Source organism: Crotalus tigris, unplaced genomic scaffold, assembly GCF_016545835.1.
Source record: "Crotalus tigris isolate CLP2741 ecotype Arizona unplaced genomic scaffold, ASM1654583v1 scf7180000019154.1569036, whole genome shotgun sequence".
NCBI lineage: Eukaryota > Metazoa > Chordata > Lepidosauria > Squamata > Viperidae > Crotalus > Crotalus tigris.
Genome location: NW_024097404.1, coordinates 94,644 through 114,264, shown reverse-complemented (window position 1 = coordinate 114,264; position 19,621 = coordinate 94,644). Strand labels below are relative to the sequence as shown.

The window sequence follows — 19,621 nt, the reverse complement described above, 5'->3', positions numbered from 1 at the left end:
GGAAGCCAGATTCACTTAACAACCATATTATTAACTTAACAGCTGCAGTGATTCACGTAGCAATTGTGGCAAGAAAAGAAGTAAAGTAAAATGGAGCAAAATTCACTTAACTATTTTGCTTAGCAACAGAAATTTTGAGCTCATTTGTGATTGTAAGTCAAGGACTACCTGTATTGTTACTGTCCAAGTATCTGTCAGCCCTGTAGTATCAAGAAAGAGATGCTAGAGGGATTCCAGAGTGCAATTTATATTGTTAGATATTGAGAATCTTGAGAATCTATCTGAGTTTCTTTCTGTGACATGTTATATGGAACAAAATCAAGGCAAGGTTATTTTGAATTTCTTTCTCATTTTTCTTTCTATCTCTGGGTTGTGTAATCTTTTCTGCAAGTTACCCCTTAATGGTGCTTTTGTATCTTCTATCTCTAAATTCCTGTACAATACTCCACAGTTAACTTTATTGGAACAGGGACTAGGAGTTGAAGTCTACACACCAAAGTTGCTGAGGTAGAGAAACATTGATCTATGTAGACAGATCTGCACTCCTGGTTTTGAAGCAAAAGGTTCCACTGGTAATTCCATGACTTTGTGGTGGGGTTTGGTTCCTCGTGTTTACATGAGGAAAAGAGGTCAGGGCCACAGTAATAGGTTTAACCGCTTGTTAAGTTGCCCTACAACTAAAAAAGCAAAAAAGACGAAGCATAGGGCAATTAAAACTTGTTTGGCAAGGATTTTAGTTTCCAGCTGACTTATTGGTAATACTTTTATACAACTTCCATGAGAGCCATGGTGAACTGAAGACACCTTCATGAAAGTGCAGTTGACCACAGCAAAGTCTACTCATTTTTCCAGTTAAGGAGAATATGGGAAATAACCCACATGTACTGCAGGTGGCTATTCCTCACAAGGAGACCACAGGATAGCAATTTTTTCCATGGGTTTGAGCACCAGGAGATGAAGGCATTAGCCATTTTGGTCTCAATTGAAACAGAGACTTTTAAAGGGCAGTAGGTTTGCAAGCCTCACCTTCAGAAATTGCCTATTAACCATCTTAAAGTCATTCAGAACAACAAGCTTAAAAAGTCACAGGGTCAATGTAGCTTCGATTTTCAACAAAAGAAAAATTAATTACAAATTTAAGAACTTAAATATTTTGAAATAAACAGCAAAAAGCTAAATAAGATTTTGATCTAAAAAGTTAATTTAAAGGGTCAAGTTAAATTTGAAATATTAACAGCAAGTGTACGATTTTGGAATTGACTATAAAAACAGTTTCTCGTGGGAAATTATTTTGCTATCTTGATTCATCACAAAGATAAAGAACTTTATAGTTTTAGAAACTGAACTTTAGAGGGGACTAAACATTCATAGTTGAAGGGGGAAAAATTACAAGCGAACTTTTGGAGTCAATTAACTAGGACTTACAAAATGACAGAAAAAGTCATAACATTGGAAATATTAAAGCAGATCTTTGAAGAACGGAGCCAGAAACTAATACTTAACAATATCAATAGTGTCAGTAAAGATGTCTGAATCTATGGATTGACAATGTCCAAATATGTCAATGAGGGAATGACAGATGTGGAGTAAATTTTGTCTGACAAGAAAAAGTACCCAAAAAGGAAGTACAAGTTACAGGCCAAAAGAATGATTTGGAAAAAGGTGCTTTACTAATATTTAAAGAAAACTGACTGAAAATGATAAAAATTAAAGGGGAAATGCAAATGACAAACCAAAAGAATGATCTGGAAAATGTTTTCTTATGAATCTACAAAAGAAGCTTGTTAAACCTTTGAGCAACGTGGAGGCAGAGTCTTTCATCAAGTTTGCAGCTGTAATGCAACCTAAATTGAATCTAAGCTCTGTACTATCAAGTATCAAGGGAGAAGGGAACCTTTTTCAATAGATGTGTAAAAGCAAAAATTAAACAATAATTTGTCAAAAATGTTTTAATATACACTGAGTAAGGGGTTGGACAGAATTGCTAAAATGTTATGTTGCTCCTCTATAATTCAATGAGATGTAGCTTTTAATTCTGATACTATGAAAATCTGAGAACTGTGGATATGATCCAGTCCACTGTTTGTTTGGAAAAGGTTGTGTCCATGTATGGTCAAATATTTGTCTTTATATCTTCACCACACTGAAATGGTGAATGGATTTAGACCTTGATCAGAATGATTCTATAATTTTTTTTCTAACTTTATCATTGTTGTCCCTTAGGACTTTTGTAAGATTAGAGCTTCAGGATGGGAGTCCAAAAACAGTGACTCTAATTTCCATCTCATTTTTGATTCTGAAAAGGCACTGAGATTAATCTGGAGTATTTTGGATGAAGAAAAACTGAAGTCTAGAATGTCATAGAGATTGGAACTTGGTCCGGAAAGATGGTATTGTTAAAGGAACTCATCTGACAAATGTTTTCTTCTTCTTAAATGGGAACTGTGAATTGTATAGATGGGCTGTATATTGGAGCTCTGGCATGATCATCTTTTTACAGATGTTCAGGGTCTTATTGTCTAAATCTTGTTTGAGATTGTAACCCATGATACCAGCATTTCCTCCTTGAAAAGGCTTCATTTTCTTATCTTTAACTTGATAGTGCTCAATTGCAGTTTCTTCCAAGAGGCATGTCTCCATCAGTTCCTTCTGTCTCTTCTGCAGAAGATCAACTTCCTTGTACAGTGTTTTGAGGTCCATTCTTTCCCGAATCTTCATCCAAAATGATTTATTGAAATGTTTATAAAGTTCCCAATCTAAAGCACACCACTCCTTCACTTTCTCTTTATTCTCTGGATTCAGAGTCTGAATGCTCTGTTGGCTCCTGGCATTCAACTTGAAATAAATCACATCATCCAGATCCCAACACAAAAAATCCTTCAGAAGGATCATTGACTCATCAAAAAAATCAGCAATCAGTATCAAATGAAAAATTTCTTCTATTTTCTTCAGGACAAACTGGATATAACTCTTATCGTATTCTGCATTGTTGTTATACCCAAAATCAAACCACATGTTGTTCTTAGCATACATATTATTTTGTTCTGTCATATTGTAGTATGACCAAGGAGAGGATAGAAATTCATTAACATTCTTGGACTTTCTAAATGCTGGCGAATAGGTTTTGTAGTAGACATAAGATGATTCAAGCAATAATGCTGGGTGCCTCAGGACAGAAAAATAAAAGGTATTATTTGGCATTATTCTTCTGACCTTTTAAATGAAAGAGGGAGAGAGAGAGAGAGATTAAAATAAGAATTAATATTTTTGAATGATCAGTAGAAATTTTGTATTCTGAAATAAATACAATTGACCATCATTTGCAAATCTTAACAAGATTTCAGGAAAGTTGGTACAATATGAAATGGTACTTGCTTTTGCATGTCTGTAGAGAAATATTATACATTAATTTAGCCATATTTACTGAGACATTACAAGAAACCATAAGGAAACAAAGACTAATGGCATAAATAAGTTTTAACCCCCCTTTGGGCTTCCATGCTTTTCCTTTTAAAGGAGTGCTTTAAAAAAAAAATTACTTCCATTTTTAAGTAATTATAGATTATATTGTCCCAATCAGAATATCTATGCTTTATTTAACTAATTTAATATAAATTAGATTAACCATAGCTTAAGGCTTGAATGCTACTTTAAACAATAGGTAATTGGGGAGAAAATCAAAGTTTTTGATATCTTTCTTTATAGTTCGGGTGAAAAAAGATTTAATCTATCACATTTGCATTCAGTAAATATGAGGAACCAGCAAAATGCTTACTTATGTTCATCATTAAGAGCAGATAATTGGAGAAGATATTAAAATACTGATGATGTTACCTAGTTTGAGTAATGAAACATCTGCAAGAAAACAACCAGACTCAGAGAGCATCAAGGACCTGTTGGAAATTAAATTAAATCCAGTCCAGTTCTTACTCCAAGCCAGGAGAAAGATGCAGGAGAAATGAATTGGAGGCAGGTTGCAGTTTTGGAAAGGAGGTCTCTGTTTATTTGGAAGTCAGAAACAACAGTGACAGCAGCATATTTCTGGGGTGGCTGACAAATTGGGGTTGAGAGTAGATGGGCATCTGTACAATTTGGGGGGGGGCTTTGTGATTGCCAATTCCTGTGCAAGAATGTATCCTTTAATATTTTAATGGCTGTTGCAGGTTCCTATGGGGTCATGTAGGGGTCATGACTGGCTCTACAGGCAAAAGAATACAAATCCTAGGTGTTTTGTTTGCCTAAGCTAATTTTATCAGTTTCAGCTCCTTGCCTATTGTGCTGCTTATTGGGAGCTGCTGGCTGCCCTTTGTTTATGAACAAAATGGCCGGCTTTATGAATGGATACAAAATATCCATTCATAAAGCCTAGTAGCCTCTTCAGACTTCTGCTTGAGGCTGTTTTCCTATAGCAGAAAGTCTGGGAGTGCTTTCTGTTTTTGTTAAGGATATTTTTTTTCCCCTCTTCTCCTTTAGGGCAAATATTCTACTCTGCCTGTTTTAATATTCTGTAGAATATTTTATTCTGGGAAGGGGGCCCTTTCCACAGACCCCTCATTAAAATATCACACCAACCACACAATTGGAAACAAATTAAGAAGATCAGTTTCATTCTTAGCAGACCTGAAGCAAGCAGGGAAGAGGGGAATGTAAAAAGGGTCTCCATTATTAGAACCATAGGTGTTGGCTATTGTAGACTGCAGAATTGTGATGTATTTGATCTATTTGCAGAACAATATGTTTAGAAATAAATAGTGCTTAACAATAAACACAGTATAGTTTGTGTGCAATTACATATGCTGAATGAGCTTGTTTTATTCCTCTAAACCAGGCATGTCAAACTCGCAACATCACATGACGTTGCATGATGTATTGCGACTTTTTTCCCCATTGCCAGCAATGGGGTGGGCGTGGTTTCGACGTGACGCATCCGGCCCACGGGCTGGCAGTTTGACATTCCTGCCCTAAACTTTCTACAGAAAAGTACTTGAAATGGCATTACATACTACTCAATGAGAGGATGAGACAGGTGGACAAAGCTGATATTTTAAAATGAAAAGTGAGTCAATTTTTCCAAATTGCACTCTTTCAGATACATAAGGAGAAATAGCAGTTCTTTGGATTTTTTAAATTTATTTCTACTCCTCCTCCTCCTCCACCTCCTCCTCTTCCTCCTCCTCCTCCTCCTCCTTCTTCTTCTTTTTGCCTTTGGAGGCTATGGAGTTTGCGGAGAGGAGTCCATGGAGTTCAATTTTTGTGGATGTATTTGCATTTTTAGATGTTTATTCAGAGAATAAAAGGGAATAGGATTATTCATCATCTCAGAGACTTAATACATCTAATTTTATATCTTAAATTCTTTTATTAAATAATTATGTCAGTGAAAACTAGCATTTTGCTGCTGAAATATGGTTGTGCAAATTTGGGGGTTACAAAAATGGGCTGAGCTTTATGTCTGTCCTGTGTCTGTCCTGTTTTTTTTTCCCCTTTATAGCATGGAGAGATTGCTTAAACAATCCTCATTAGCGCATTCCTTTCAATGTGCCATTATTTGCCTACTTACACTCGTATTAAAAGTTTCCCTCCAATGAATGTAAATACAAACATTAATTCTCTTCTTGCTAATTATCCCAGTGCTGGGTGAGCATTCCAAAGGAGGGAATAGGGGAAAAGAATTATAAGGTTTGCCTTTTAATTAGCTTCCTCATAAATAAAGTTCTAGAAACTTTTGCTGTTTAGGCTCATCTGGCTCTTTGGGGTTATATTCTTTTGATGATGCAAGTATACTCAAGGTCAATTTCTTAATAAACCTTTTTCAAGATTTGTTATTGTTCTGAAATCTCCTCAATCTTTGGTATGTATTCTGCAAATTCCAAATTAAGCATCAACACAGATTAACAGCAACAATGACTCCTACAGAATGCATTAATTCCAACAGATAAAGTCTGGAATAAAAATTGGAAACTTTACAAAATAACTTCTATAGTCTTACCTGTTGCCAATTAAACCTTAAATGGTTGCCCATGATGTTGAACTTATTTTCCAGTGTTTTGAATTCCTCAACATATGATGCGTGGAAGGGACTAGGATAGCCAAGATGGGGTTCATTTCCATAGGGTAAGGCTATGGTGAGGTTATGTTTCTCTGAGAAGCGGTAAAGGATGTTGAGGATTGTACTGCTGGCTGTTTTGTGGGTCTTGAGAAACATGACATCTGTGATGGGTTGACAGATTTTGGAAGGATGCTTCTGCCTAGATAAATATTTATATTTAATTTTATTTATATGCCGCCCAATCCCAAAGGACTCAGGGCGGCGTACAGAGATTAAAACAATCATAAAACAATAAAATAATACAGTCATACCGCGAGTCCGATCATATCCCGCCCCCCCCCGGGGACATCAGCCCCAGGCCTGCCGGAACAGGAGAGTTTTAACGGCTTTCTTAAAGGCCGGCAGGGTGGGAGTAGTTCGAACCTCGGGGGGAAGTTGATTCCACCAGGTTGGAGCCACCACAGAAAAGGCCCTTCCCCAAGGGCCCGCCAGCCGACATTGTCTGGCCGACGGGACCTGAAGGAGGCCCAATCTATGGGACCTCACCGGTCTCTGGGAACTGTGCGGCAGAATGCGGTCCTGTAAGTAACCTGGCCCTATGCCATGAAGGGCTTTAAAGGTGATAACCAACACCTTGAATTGCATCCGGAGACCCACAGGAAGCCAGTGCAGCTCGCGGAGGATAGGTGACACGTGGGCGTACCTTGGCACGCCCACAATCGCTCTCGCGGCTGCGTTCTGAACCAACTGCAGCCTCCGAACGCCCTTCAAGGGTAGCCCCATGTAGAGCGTGTTACAGTAATCCAGTCTTGAGGTGACAAGGGCATGAGTGACTGTGAGTAAAGCCTCCCGGTCCAAATAAGGCCGCAACTGGTGCACTAGGCAAACCTGTGCAAATACACAATATATAATGAAGGAAAGATATTTAGAAGCTACCCTTCCCACTTAGTAATTCATTCCTTATGGCTGCTGAGGTCCTCCCTGCTTTCCTTTGGCTTCTATGTTTAGTCTGATCTGTTTTTCTTTCTTTGACACATTTCAATATGTCATGTGTCTACACGTGTTTGAAGCTGAGTTAAAAGTCATTCCCCTCCAGAGAAAGAAATATTTTGGGGAATATTAAAAAGGCAGAATATATTTCTCCAAAGGAATAATGAGAGAAAAAAATCTAAGACAAAACAAACTCCCCTCCCCCCCTCTCTGCCAAAAGCAGAAGCCAGGTCTGTAGAAATGCAGATGTGATAATCCTTTCAGAAAGGATGGAGCCAGGAAGCTAGAAGCTAATGAGATTAGGAAGATAAAAACCTTAAAGTCTACATACCCCACCCAAACTCTAAAAGACATGACCTTTAGAACATAATAGGATTAATCCACTAATACCAAAAAGGACATACTCAAAAGCTCAGGTCAAAGTACATGACACAGGAAATACAAAGTCTCAAACAGGAAGAAATCCAAACACAAAAGCTCAAGAGCTATAAAAACCCACCACTTGCAGCTACATATGGTCAGCTGCTCCAGAGCCTTATGTCTTGTGGTTCTGCTCTTCAATAAACTACAACTTTCTTTCTAAAGCATTTTGTTTATTCCTGGCTTGGACTGGATCCTGATAAAGACTTTTCTTTAAACAGATGAAATGCCAAGTTTGTGAATTGTCTATGGCATTTATAGGCCATAAATTATATAATCAAGATACAGTGACTTTTTGTACTTAACAATAAAATGTTAGATGTGATTTTAGTACCAAGCATGAATAGGTTGTTCAGAGTTGTAATGAATGTGAGAAACATCCATTTTAAGATGTTCATGTATTGAAAGAATTAAATAAAGTAGCTGCTCTGTCAGTCCAGATAATGGGCAGATAAAATTAAAGAAAGGGAAACCAAAACACCAAGGAGCTAATAAAGAGAGTAGATTTCCTTCCTCATGAGGGTTTCTACAAGCAGGGATGGGCAGTCTCCATTTTGCCTCTGTGTTTCATTTCTCCCTTCCTGGAGTTTGGCTGAAAGACTGTTAACGGCAAAGCTGCAGTGAGCAGCAACGGAGATGCAGCTAATAATTTAGATAGAACATTGGGTCAGTTAAACTAATTGCAATATTATGGTTTTTTGCAGACTAAGATGTATAAAAAACTGTCTAGTGCTTGTCTAAGATCCTAGGCTAGAGAGATCAGCTGATTGAGACCCACCTTTTCAAGAAACAATTCTTTCTCCTTTTATTTTTTCTGTTCAACTTTCTTCTACATCTCTGACTTTGCTATATATAATAACAGTTTCCGTTTCTTAGTGAACTTGCAATGCTTCTTTTTGGAAAGGGAGCTAGCTTTTAATATATGGTTCCCCACAAAATCAGGCTATTGAATGGAGAAAGGGAGAATTCCTCTTACATTTTTTATGGTATCTTTAAAGCATGAAAGTCAGCTGGGTGACCTTGAGCCAGTCATTCCCTCACACCCCAAGTCACCTCACTGGATTGTTGTAGAAACAACAGGTGAAGGAAAGTGTGTTGGATATGTTCGCTGCCTTAAGTTATTTGTAAAAATAACAAAGGCAGTATAAAAATAAATAAGTAATAGATACATAAGCATGCATTGGCTCTTCCCAGGAATTGTGGGCAGGGTGCAGCAGGATTGTGGGAAGAAAGTTGGGAACCAGCAGGGGTCCAATCTCTGCATTCTAGGCATGCCTGAATATGCGCCTCCTTTACAATATAAAGTTTTAATAATCTCTGCTAAGAAGGGTAGAATAATAAAGCCTATGCGTATTAGGCCTCTGCAAATGGCTTTGATTAATCAAGACTTTCCCCTTATGCCTTTATTAAGTTAGACAAGGTATTGTTCTGAGGCAGATTAATAGCCTTAGTTACACTTAATGCCTTATGCAGCTTTCTTTGCTAACAGTCTGGGCACATTTTGGCCTGTATGCTGCAAGCACAGTATGGGAAATGACCAGGCTGAGCCCAAGGGAGGGGTCAAATGTATCATAAGTCGTAAGTCATGAATCCCTGCACGCCTGCAAGAGATCTCAGTCCAGCCCTCTTTGAATGCCTTCTTAATTCCCACACATTTCCCTTGACTGTTAATAGTTCAGATTATTTAGAGAGTTTGTCTGCAATAAATCTTTATACTCATTTAAACTTCCTGAATTTCTTCATTTCTCTAGTGCTTGACATACAGCACAGTTATCCAAATACACTCACAATTTCTATGCAAATTGCTCTTGCGAGCATTATATTGTTACCCACATCTCACCCCTAGAGGGTATATGTAGTGTACCAATGTAGCCAAGATATGGTTGTTTTTAATTACCAATAATTGTAATACTAAGGGTTTGTTTAATCATACACACATACATATACTATACCGCAATCCAGTGTGAAAAGGGAGAGAGGAACACTTGGTGGATCAATTCAACCTAAAACTTGCTTATAATTGCAATTCAGTAGTTCAATATCAGTATTCTTTAAAGGGGATGTCATTTCTAGTGTATTTGTTTTAGAAAATGCACTTACTTGATGTCCTTTGTAGTATTGTATTGAAAGAATCCTATCAGGGTAAGACCTGCCAGCCAAAGAATGAGATACAAAAATCGCTGAAAATACCTAGAAGAGAACCCAATACAATCTTCTAATTATCTGCCATAGCTCTTAGGATATTTATACACTACAAACTGTCTTTGCCAACTCCTGAATGTAATGCATTCACCTCCTAACCCTATATAAACCAAAAAAAGCCATTTGGTGAAAAAATATAGATGAAATCCAAGCTTCCCAAGAAGTGTAGCACCAAAACTTGGTCGTAAACTATAGAATTATGCTGGTGCAGTTTCCTATAAATTTTAGGTGAAAAATAAATGGGAATGCATTAAACTTCCAATGGGCTTAACACATTTATTGCTATTGGAAATAACTCTATATCTACCAGAACAAAAAAGTTCAGGGAGTTGAATCACATTCCACACGAGTAATATCTACTGCAGTGATGGCGAACCTTTTAGAGACCGAGTGCCCAAACTGCAACCCCAAACCCACTTATGCATTGTTGGGTGCCAGGTGGGTGTGGCCCATTGGGTGGGTGTGGCCCATTGAGTGGGCGTGGCTGCCGTGATAACAGCAGACTGGGTGGTACTAAAAAGTTTAATCAATCAATTCCAACTTTGCCAGATCTTTTTTTCCCTGCAAGAAGTTGAAATTGACTCATTGATTGAACCTTTTTTTTTTGCACACAGCGGCAGAGGCCTAAAGCGAAAAGGTTTTATAAAACCCAGCTGAAGGCCTAGGACTGGGGCGACGGCGCATTTGCCCACAGAGAGGGCTCTGAGTGCCGCCTCTGGCACCCGTGCCATGGGTTCGCCACCAATGATCTACTGTATTGTCTACTGTAGCCCTTGACTGTCTAAAACACATGTCCCCAACCCCCGGTCCATGGACTAGTACCGGGCCACGGCATGCCAGCAACTGGGCTGCACAAACAAACAAAGCCCTATCTGCAAGATGCAGGCAGCACACAAAACCACCAACCCTCCAGTCCGCAGAAAAACCTCTTTCCATGGAACCAGTCCTTGATGCTCAAAAGGTTGGGGACCTCTGGTCTAAAATATAAACTTGAAAAGGTGTAATCCATAGACCCAAAATGCTTCTGCTTTGACAGCTAGGTATAGATTATGAATCAAAGGAGACAGCAACATTAAAACTATGATTTAAAACCAGCATAGGCATTCTGGGGCTGAGTGGAAAGTTGTAGTTATTCAGTTATAAAGTTTAAAATTAAGGTTTTGGAAAACACTGATAGACTTTGTTACTAAACATTGTGCTGCTTACACATACAACTTTAGATAGCCTTCAATATACATATATTATAACTTAATAAAAATCAGTTCAACAGTAAAAGTATATCTGTTGGTGTCTACAATCAGATAACTTTAGTGTTTATTAAAACAATTGTTTTTTTTTTTAATGATGGGCATTCAATTCATACAGGAAAAGGAAGAAAATATTGTTATCTATTATCACCAGGGAAGAAAATCTTCTGTAAAGTTAAGGTTTATTTAAAAGAATTCAAACACTCTCAGTACACACACACACACACACACACACACACACGGCTCTTTACCATTGCCTTTTTTTTCACCCACCAAGTAGGCTTTCTGTTTGAAACATTTTTTGTGTGTTTTGTGGTTATTCTCATTTTATTATATTCAAGCTTTTAACTAAAGAGAACTCCAAAAGAAAATCTCAAGCCTTCCTTGACCTAGGTATCCTTAAGAAGGTTTGAATCAGAAATAGGAAGTTATCTGTGAACGTGCAGAGAACCAGGAAATAACTGCAGTCAGGTTTCTAAAATCCTGTTTACTCAAATAATAAAGGTGTCAACTCTACAATGAACCTGGCTGCAGCCATCTTTCTCATTCTAGGTTGCCACACGAATGGGAGGGGGTGTGGAGAATTTTTACTAGTCTAAACAATTCTGTGTCCTATGGGAACCAAGGTCATTCTGTCGGTTATGCTAGGGGGTTGGGAAACGTAGTTGATTGCATAGCACTGAGGTGGGAAGTTTGACTTTGTAATAGTGTAACTCTTTGGATGGAATTTTAGACTTGGTTTCACGTTTGACCGTGCCAATACTTTGTATCCAATAAACATGTTCTTTGATAAAGTGTCCAGCCTCAGAGTTCTGATTTATTTAGCTTTATCAGAACCTTGACATTAGGATAAAGGAGATATATAGCGTAATAATCTTTTTAGAGGTACTTTTTTATCTCTCGATGTACAATAGCCTAATGGTAGCATGAATCTACTAAAGCTATCTCTAGAAATAACTGTTCCTTTTATTTTTACAAAAAATGGGGTTGTGATAGGCACTACATGCCTGAATTATTTGACAATTGTAGAATTCAAGTTTACCTGTTAAAATAGGCTATACATGACTGCTTCCAGCCAGGAATACTCTTGTTGCTGTATTCAGAAATGCGGTCTTTAGTTTAATATTATTGACTTAGAAATTTAATGCATATTATTAGAGCCACAGTAGGGTAAAAATTCCAAAATGTCAAAAAGAACAGCCTAGAGTTGCTTGATTTCTGCTTTTTTCTATCTATCTTAGAGCCTAAAAGTACTTCTATCAGTCAACTAGAACAGATTCATAAAACAATGTGTTTAAGATCATTCTTAAGTGATGTTAGAGATTTTACAGATAGTCATGTGGATATTGCTAATTAGTCCTGCAAATTGTAGAATATATTTTAAGAAAATGTTTTATAGAAGTTTCAGAATTAAGTTGTTTCTCAACATTTGCTGTTACCAATCAACAAGCATTGAAATCTTCACCTTCATAAGAAGGATTTTTAGATTAGAAAAATAATAATAAACGGAAATCACAAAAAGATTATAATGGAATCATTCTATCTTCTTCTGAAACCTATTTTTGAGCGAGAACAATAAAAGTTTTGTATAGACTTTTCTTAAAATGATATTTGTTATTCATTCATAAGGCTGACTTCCAATACCAATCCTGTAATCCAAGATGATTTTATCACTTAAAAATACATTTTAAGATTAAGTGAATACATTTGTATTTGCTACAAGAAAGAAAGTATTATATTACTAATGTAGAATAAAACCAAAAGTACTGTGTGATTTTTAAAAAAGTTTTTGCTTAGTAAAAACAAAAACTGTTTGGAAAAGAAACAGGCTTAAGAAAGCCTTTTGGCCATTTTCCCATGGTGATGACCTCCCTTGCTTCGTTAGTCCTCTCACCCATCTCTGGGTTTTGTTTTCCATCATTATTTAAAGACATATATTTTGACCTTTTATGTAAATCCCCCTCTATAACCCTCCCTCATACATGATGCCTTCCTGACTGATACATCCACCAGTAAACCAGGAAAAAAAGAACTTATTCCTTATTCCATTTATTAACAGAATAACAGAGGGATGGGGCCTTGGACATCTTCTAGTCCAACCCCCTGCTCAAGCAGGAGACCCTATACCATTTCAGAAAAATGGCTGTGCAATCTTTTCTTAAGAACTTCCAATGAAGCTCAGCTCTCCTACATTCCACTGGCCCAACAGCTCAGAATAAAATAACCGTGGAGGGCAGCAACATTGACTTCAGGGAGAGAGTATTCCTATTATGGGTATAGTAGCCAACTGGACCAGAACTTGACCACAGGCACTTTTATGCTTTGAGACGTTAAAAAAAAAGATTTCTTCCTATATGTATTTGCTTTTTTCTGTCTTTGAAAGTATCCAAAGGTTTTTCCGAGTTCCCCTTCTGGGCACAATTATGGTTAGGTAGTCATACATAAAACAGCCTTTTCACAATGCCTCCACCCCACCCATTTGTTTGAATATGAGTCTCTTCTCGGAAAGGTCTACCATCTGACTTCCCCCATTTCTCTCCCTCAGCAAAGACTTTAAAAAAAATCTCTTGGATTTTTAATCTATATAGAATTGGAATATTACTTCAGCTTTATAAATTTTTATTCCTTTCAAAAAAAATGTGAGCTTTATATTGTGTTTTTACCTGCAGCATTTAATTGATTTTCTTATTGTAATTTGGTATTTAAACATTGTCTTTGTTTTTGTCTTATGAACTATGCAGAGTATCTATTATAAGTTAATTGATAAACAGTTGGTGTGCATACATATTAATCAATCAGCAATGTTTTAAAGACATCTTAGATCATTTCTTCTGCACTTGAGCAAATAATTCTATAAGAGAAAGCTAGGTTAGAAGACCAAACTACAAGGAAAAACAAAGGAAACAGAAATCATTAATGAAAGAATTGAGAAGTCAAAGAGACAATGCTCTGAAATACAGCTCAAATTACAGGCAAGAAAACTTTCCCCCTTTCCTTAAGGCCCTAATGGATTATCCCCATCAGCCTTGCATAGAAATTATTGTGGAAGAGGGGATGTCAACAATAGGGCTGTATTTATCTATAAACCATCAGCTCCAAGGTCCCTTCCAAGTCTGTTATCCTGTTAATTCTCTGGAGAAAATTATAACGCTAAGTGATAAGCAAACAGGAATGAAGAACATGCTATCCACCTTCATCTGCTAAGCACACAATTCGTCTTCTCAAAATCGTCTTTTCAACCTAAACATCCACAGTCTGAAATTCAGTCAAAGGTCACCTTGAATTTTATATATGGTTACAAAACAGACAGTTTTATCCTTCATCAAAAGTTTTGGTAAAGGAAATTATACTCTCCCCCCTCATGTTGCTCCTTACCAGCAAACGCCTTTCATTCTGCCTTTGGTCTGTTACAGTGATAGGTGGATTTCTTACTGGCCCGCTGGACAGAGTGCAGTTCCTGTGTAGAGCTGCTCAGTAGTCTGGGCAGGGACAAAGTGGGTGGAATAATACCAAAGAACAATAAAATACATAAATGTGAATGGCACATGTAGATTATTTGCAACTCATATAAAGGTGAATGAACTAAATCTATCTGTCTATCATCTATCTATCTATCTATCTATCTATCTATCTATCTATCTATCTATCTATCTATCTATCTATCTATCATCTTATTCTTTCAGTCATTCTTGACTCTTTTGAGATTGTTTGAACAAATCCTGGTAGATTTTTAGGCAATATTTTTGGAAATCCCTTGCCCTTGCCTTTTTCCTAGGGCTCAAGATCAGCCAGCTGGTTCTGTCCCTAAGGCAAGATTAGAACTCACAGTCTCCTGGTTTCTAATTGGTTCTCATTTAAAATATAATTACTCATTCAAATTAGTAAATCTACATCATAATTGTATACACATATTCCAAAGTAAATGAAGTTTTGCTGGATAAGTAATAGTTTAGCAATAAAAAGCATTTATTTAATTATTCATTTCTCCAATTCTTCAGCAAGCAAAGGCTTGCTTAATCCACTTCCACCTACTTGCTGACGTTTTCTTGCAAGTTCTCTGACCTATTCCATACAAATTCGATAACAAATAGCGTGAGATCTGTCAAAATGATATGTAGTTAGTTTATTTCTATCACATTCTCTGCAGATATACATCATCTTGAATCTTAAGATCAGGTTCTACTACACTAAACCATAGCATGTTAATTTTTGTATGAGCCATGAATTCTGGCTTAGCTGCAATAAATCTATTTGTGATTTAGTCAATAAATCCTGATTAAGCCAACAATAACTTATGCAGAAGTGTGTGTCTGCACTTTTGAGCTACCCTTGGTTCTGTGTGAGATGCTGACATGCATACTACTAAAGTAATGGGTTAAAAAAAGTAAGTTGGGGTTTTTTAAGAGCAAAATAAGCTTCTACAATGCTTGTTTTTACCCCTTACCTGCCACTGCCAACCTATCAGAAATGCTAACACACACACAAACACTGACATACAGAGAGAGAGAGAGAGAGAGAGAGAGAGAGAGAGAGAGAGAGAGAGAGAGAGAGAGAGAGAGAGAGAAACACTTCAAGGGGTTGGAAATGCAAATAAGACATTGGATGATTGCATACATCACACAGATTGCAAATTGACTTTGCCTGTTTTTCTGTACTAATGTTCAAGAACAAATACTTCTCTTTTAGTTACATAAAAATAGAAGAACAACCTGTTCAGATTAGATCCCATGTGTCCAACCTCTTCGTTTGTCTGGGTCACACTAAATGAAGAAGAATTGTCTTGAGCCACAAATAAAATATATAATATAGTTAATGTATATATACAGTGCTTTTTTGTAAAAAAAAAAAAAAAAAAGTGCCGGAACTCACACATGTCATACAAGCCCCCTTGCAAAAGTTTACCTTTGTAGTTGAAAAAAAACCCCTCAATTTTTAGTGTATCTAAAAGACTAAGATTTTGTTCAAGGTAAGTTAATACTATTAATGTTACTGTTCTGTCCCAGTCTATATGAGTCCTTGTTATGCTCACAAGGAGAAACCCCTCTTCCAAGAAACAGGCAGGAATTGCAAGAAAAAACCAACCCCTTTTATTCTCACAGACCCAAGTCAATATCCAAGGCAAACAAACACAGTCCACAAAAACTCGATCCTCAACACAAACAGTTGCCTTCAGCAACCAGCACCTCCCATACCTTCCCTTTTATAATTCAGCCAAGATGTGGCTTCCTAATGCCATCTCCTTTGCCTTTGGAGCGGCCCCATTGCATTCCTCTGTCCTACTCGCTTCTCTTGCCTGTGCTTTTATGCCTCCTGGATTTGTCCCAATTGTTCTTCATCACTGTCCAACTCAGGCTCCCAGCACAGCTGTGTTTCAGCCTGAGTGCGAGTAGAGGGGCCAGGCTCTTCGTCCGACTGTAAGTCTTGGAGCTCCTCAGAGCCTTCCTCTGACTCTAATGTCACTCCAGGCCCCTCCTCCTCATCTGATTCCTCAGACTCAGCTGCCAGATCCACTGGCTGGCGAGGAATCACAACAGTTACCATGCGCTGTGTGGCTTTAAATTAGAATATTTTATTAATCTTTTGGGACATTTAACACTGGCATACCCAATTAGTTTAATGAGTGGAAATGTCAGCTTTCTATGTGGAATGAAATTGGCCCAACAAAACAAAATTTGGTTGCTTGTAAAAGATTGAATTATTTTTAAGAAGTTATCAAACAAGGTGGAAAAATTTACATTTGGAGTTTAATATGGATATTGACTTGAAACAGATTAAAGTTGAAACTCTATCAGTGAACAGATTACTTTTAATTTACCTTTAACTTAAACCCAATTTAATAAATAGATTTGATTAAATCTCATACTGTAGGTCTACCTTTACATCTGACCAATATATAATTAATATGTATACCTCCAAATCACAAGACATTGGCTTTATTCTTATTCTTTCCCTCTGCAGCTTAAATATAAAGTATAAAAGACTAAAAAGAGATTTTCGTAGACAACCCAGCCTTTGAACTACCTAAGGAACCAAAACAGCAAAGTTTCGCTGTCGGACAAGCTTCCATGCCAGCCGCCTTTCTTTCCTCTCACTTCATCTCTTTTTAACCTCACACCCCACCTTCTGTAAGGGAAGGCAAAAGGCTCATTCACCCTCTCATGAAAGTTGGCCTCCATGTTTATGTGTCTCCCACCACCACCATCGGCTTCCCCACCACATGGTCTGACCCAGACAATCAGGCCACACTCTGGCTGTGGTGCTCCAGCGCCTCATGGCTCCTCCTAGAGGAGGCAGACAGCGTCGGAGGAGACCCTGCTTGCACCGTACCACCAGCAGGGCATTTTCAAAAGCAAATGAGAATAGGAAAGGCAACAATAGGAAAAGAATGCAACTCTGGAAAATCCGTCAAAAAAAGGTGCCGGAACCCCGTTCCTGTACGTTCTATGACAAAAAAAGCCCTGTATTTATATGTATAAAGGTTAAAAGTTTACAATCTTGTGCGGCTGTCCAGGGCCATATGCAATCCATAGGTCGAAGGTTAGATACGTCTGGACTAGACCCATTTTAATCCAGCATTTTGTTTCTCACCAAATGTCATGAGAGCAAAAGATGGAGACATATCCTTACTCACTCTTGTTCCCTTACAACTGGTGTTTGGAGTAAGCTATCTCCATCAGAAAGAGATAGGAAAAAAACCCTCTCTGCTAATTTTCTCCTTCCCTGATTTTATACACTTCAGAAACGTGCCTGTTATGTTTGGTGCTCGGTGAGGCATCGGCGAGGCAGCAGGTGAACAAACAACTCTTTATTAATGGTTTAAACAGAAGCCTGGCTAACTGCAGCTCCACCCCTATTTATATACTCAACAACTAGGTGGCAGCCAATAGGATTCAAGCATTAGTTCCCGCTTTAACACAAGATAATTAGCATGTAGAAAGCAAGTCTGGCTCTTAACTGACAGAGTCTTATGACTGTTTTTTCAACAATTCCAAGTACTTCACCTCAATACATTACAGTGCCCACTTAATTATCTTTTTTCCAAGCCAAACAGTATCAAACATTTACCCTTCTTTCATAGGGAAGATGTTCAAAGCCCCTCTGTTTTGGATTGCCCTCTCCTTCATTTTAAGCCAGTTCTTTATATCTATTTTTAAGTTTGGTGATCTGACCTGTGCACAGTATTCCAGAGGTCAATACCTCATATATTTGTTTAACAGCATTTCAATTTTGTTATAATAAGCTTTAGCTTTGAAATTAGCCTTTTTCTTCTCTATGTATAGATCCAATATCTGATTGTACAGATTGTGTTTGGCATTTGTGGAACATTCGCTCTGTTGAAAGAGACCCTTCTGATGTTTGTTTTCTGGGCAGAGTAAAGAGGAAATATGTTGGAGAGAATTTAGATTGTAAAAGCATAAGTATATATATTTGGTCACAGAAATAGTTGCTTCTGAATTTTAAAGTGAAAGGATTTTATTATGCTTAAGGTTGATATTAGTAATATTGATACATAGTGTTATCATGTAATCATTGTTTTGTTATTTTGTAATCATTATTTTATAGTTAATTGCTTGATCAGATGCTTTACATATATATTGGAAAAGTAAGGGCTTCATGCTTTAGGTATAGGTGATTGCTTATATGAAAAGAGCACAGTAAGGGGAGGGGGGAAAGCAGTTATGGATGGAGCCTGGATTGCTGTATATGAGTCATCATCTAGGAATTATTTTTTTTGTGCCATCTTATGCCTAGTACCAAGACCTGATCTTTTTGTTCTGGAAAGGTATAAAAGGTGGAAGACATCTTTTCTGGTTGTTGCCTTCATCTCTCTACCGGCCACGAGGAGAGATGGGTCACCCAACTCTATTTTGATCAAAATAAAAGTTGTTTCCTTGCTGAAACCTCGGCTCAGGAGTTTCTTTGGCTCTTTTAAATTCCTGAGTAATGCTGGGGCAATTGTGAGGCTAAGTGGAAAACCTTACAAAAGCCTTTTTAATCTCATCATACTTGAAAATGGCTTTTGTTAGTTCAGTCTCAATCGTTAACTTGATGCTGCCACAAATTTATCAAGTTTGCTTTTAATAAACTACCATAACATGCAATATAATGTTGAGTTTCATATGTAATTCATGTAGCTTTAAACTATTTAAATGTTTGTATATAATATTTATACAGTTAATAAAATTTCCTTAGAAGAAAACCCTTTAGAAAAATAATGCTTCTTTTTAAGGTGCAGAATTAAGAAAGAAAAATATTATGGAACATTAAATATTAAATTTAATTAAATATTAACAACTAATGATGTGATCTGTTTATACGTAATGTTGATTTCAGCAAAGGAGATGAACTCTCTAATTTCTTAAATGAATATGCTATCTCCAGTGTTGTTTTGACATTATCAAAAAACATTTATTAGATGTCATACTAGTAAGACATCTAATTTTCATCTATTCATCTTTTCTTCTAGGAGGTTTCCAAACTTTAGGAACAATTTTTCAGATTCTGCAATATAGGAATTCCTTTGCTTCGTTTGTTTATAGACAAAGTAGATGTCTTTCCACTCAATTTAGAAAGCACAGAACAGGAAAAAAATAAATGGAATTTATTCAGTTTTATTCATCTTGTGTTAATAAAAATGCTTTTTGTGTCAGCATCAGTTGAAGGAGATGCCTATAGAATTCATCAGACATCCCTTGACATGGCATATAAAAAT

General features: G+C 37.2%; 1 protein-coding gene across 2 annotated transcripts; it reads right to left on the bottom strand.

Moving 5' to 3' along the window:
• Positions 1–91: 91 nt before the first annotated feature.
• On the bottom strand, positions 92–15,406 carry LOC120315577 (galactose-3-O-sulfotransferase 2-like). 2 transcript variants are annotated; one of them, XM_039360138.1, is made up of 5 exons: positions 15,353–15,404; positions 14,284–14,387; positions 9,560–9,649; positions 5,990–6,248; positions 92–3,213 (listed from the first exon to the last, which is right to left on the bottom strand). In XM_039360138.1, the coding sequence occupies exons 2-5, from the start codon at positions 14,298–14,300 to the stop codon at positions 2,407–2,409; spliced, it is 1,173 nt and encodes a 390-aa protein (XP_039216072.1). In that variant the 5' UTR covers positions 14,301–14,387; positions 15,353–15,404; the 3' UTR covers positions 92–2,406. The 2 variants fall into 2 exon arrangements, with proteins under 2 accessions (XP_039216072.1, XP_039216073.1); XM_039360139.1 differs by lacking the exon at positions 9,560–9,649 and having other exon boundaries at positions 15,353–15,406.
• Between the last annotated feature and the right edge of the window lie 4,215 nt (positions 15,407–19,621).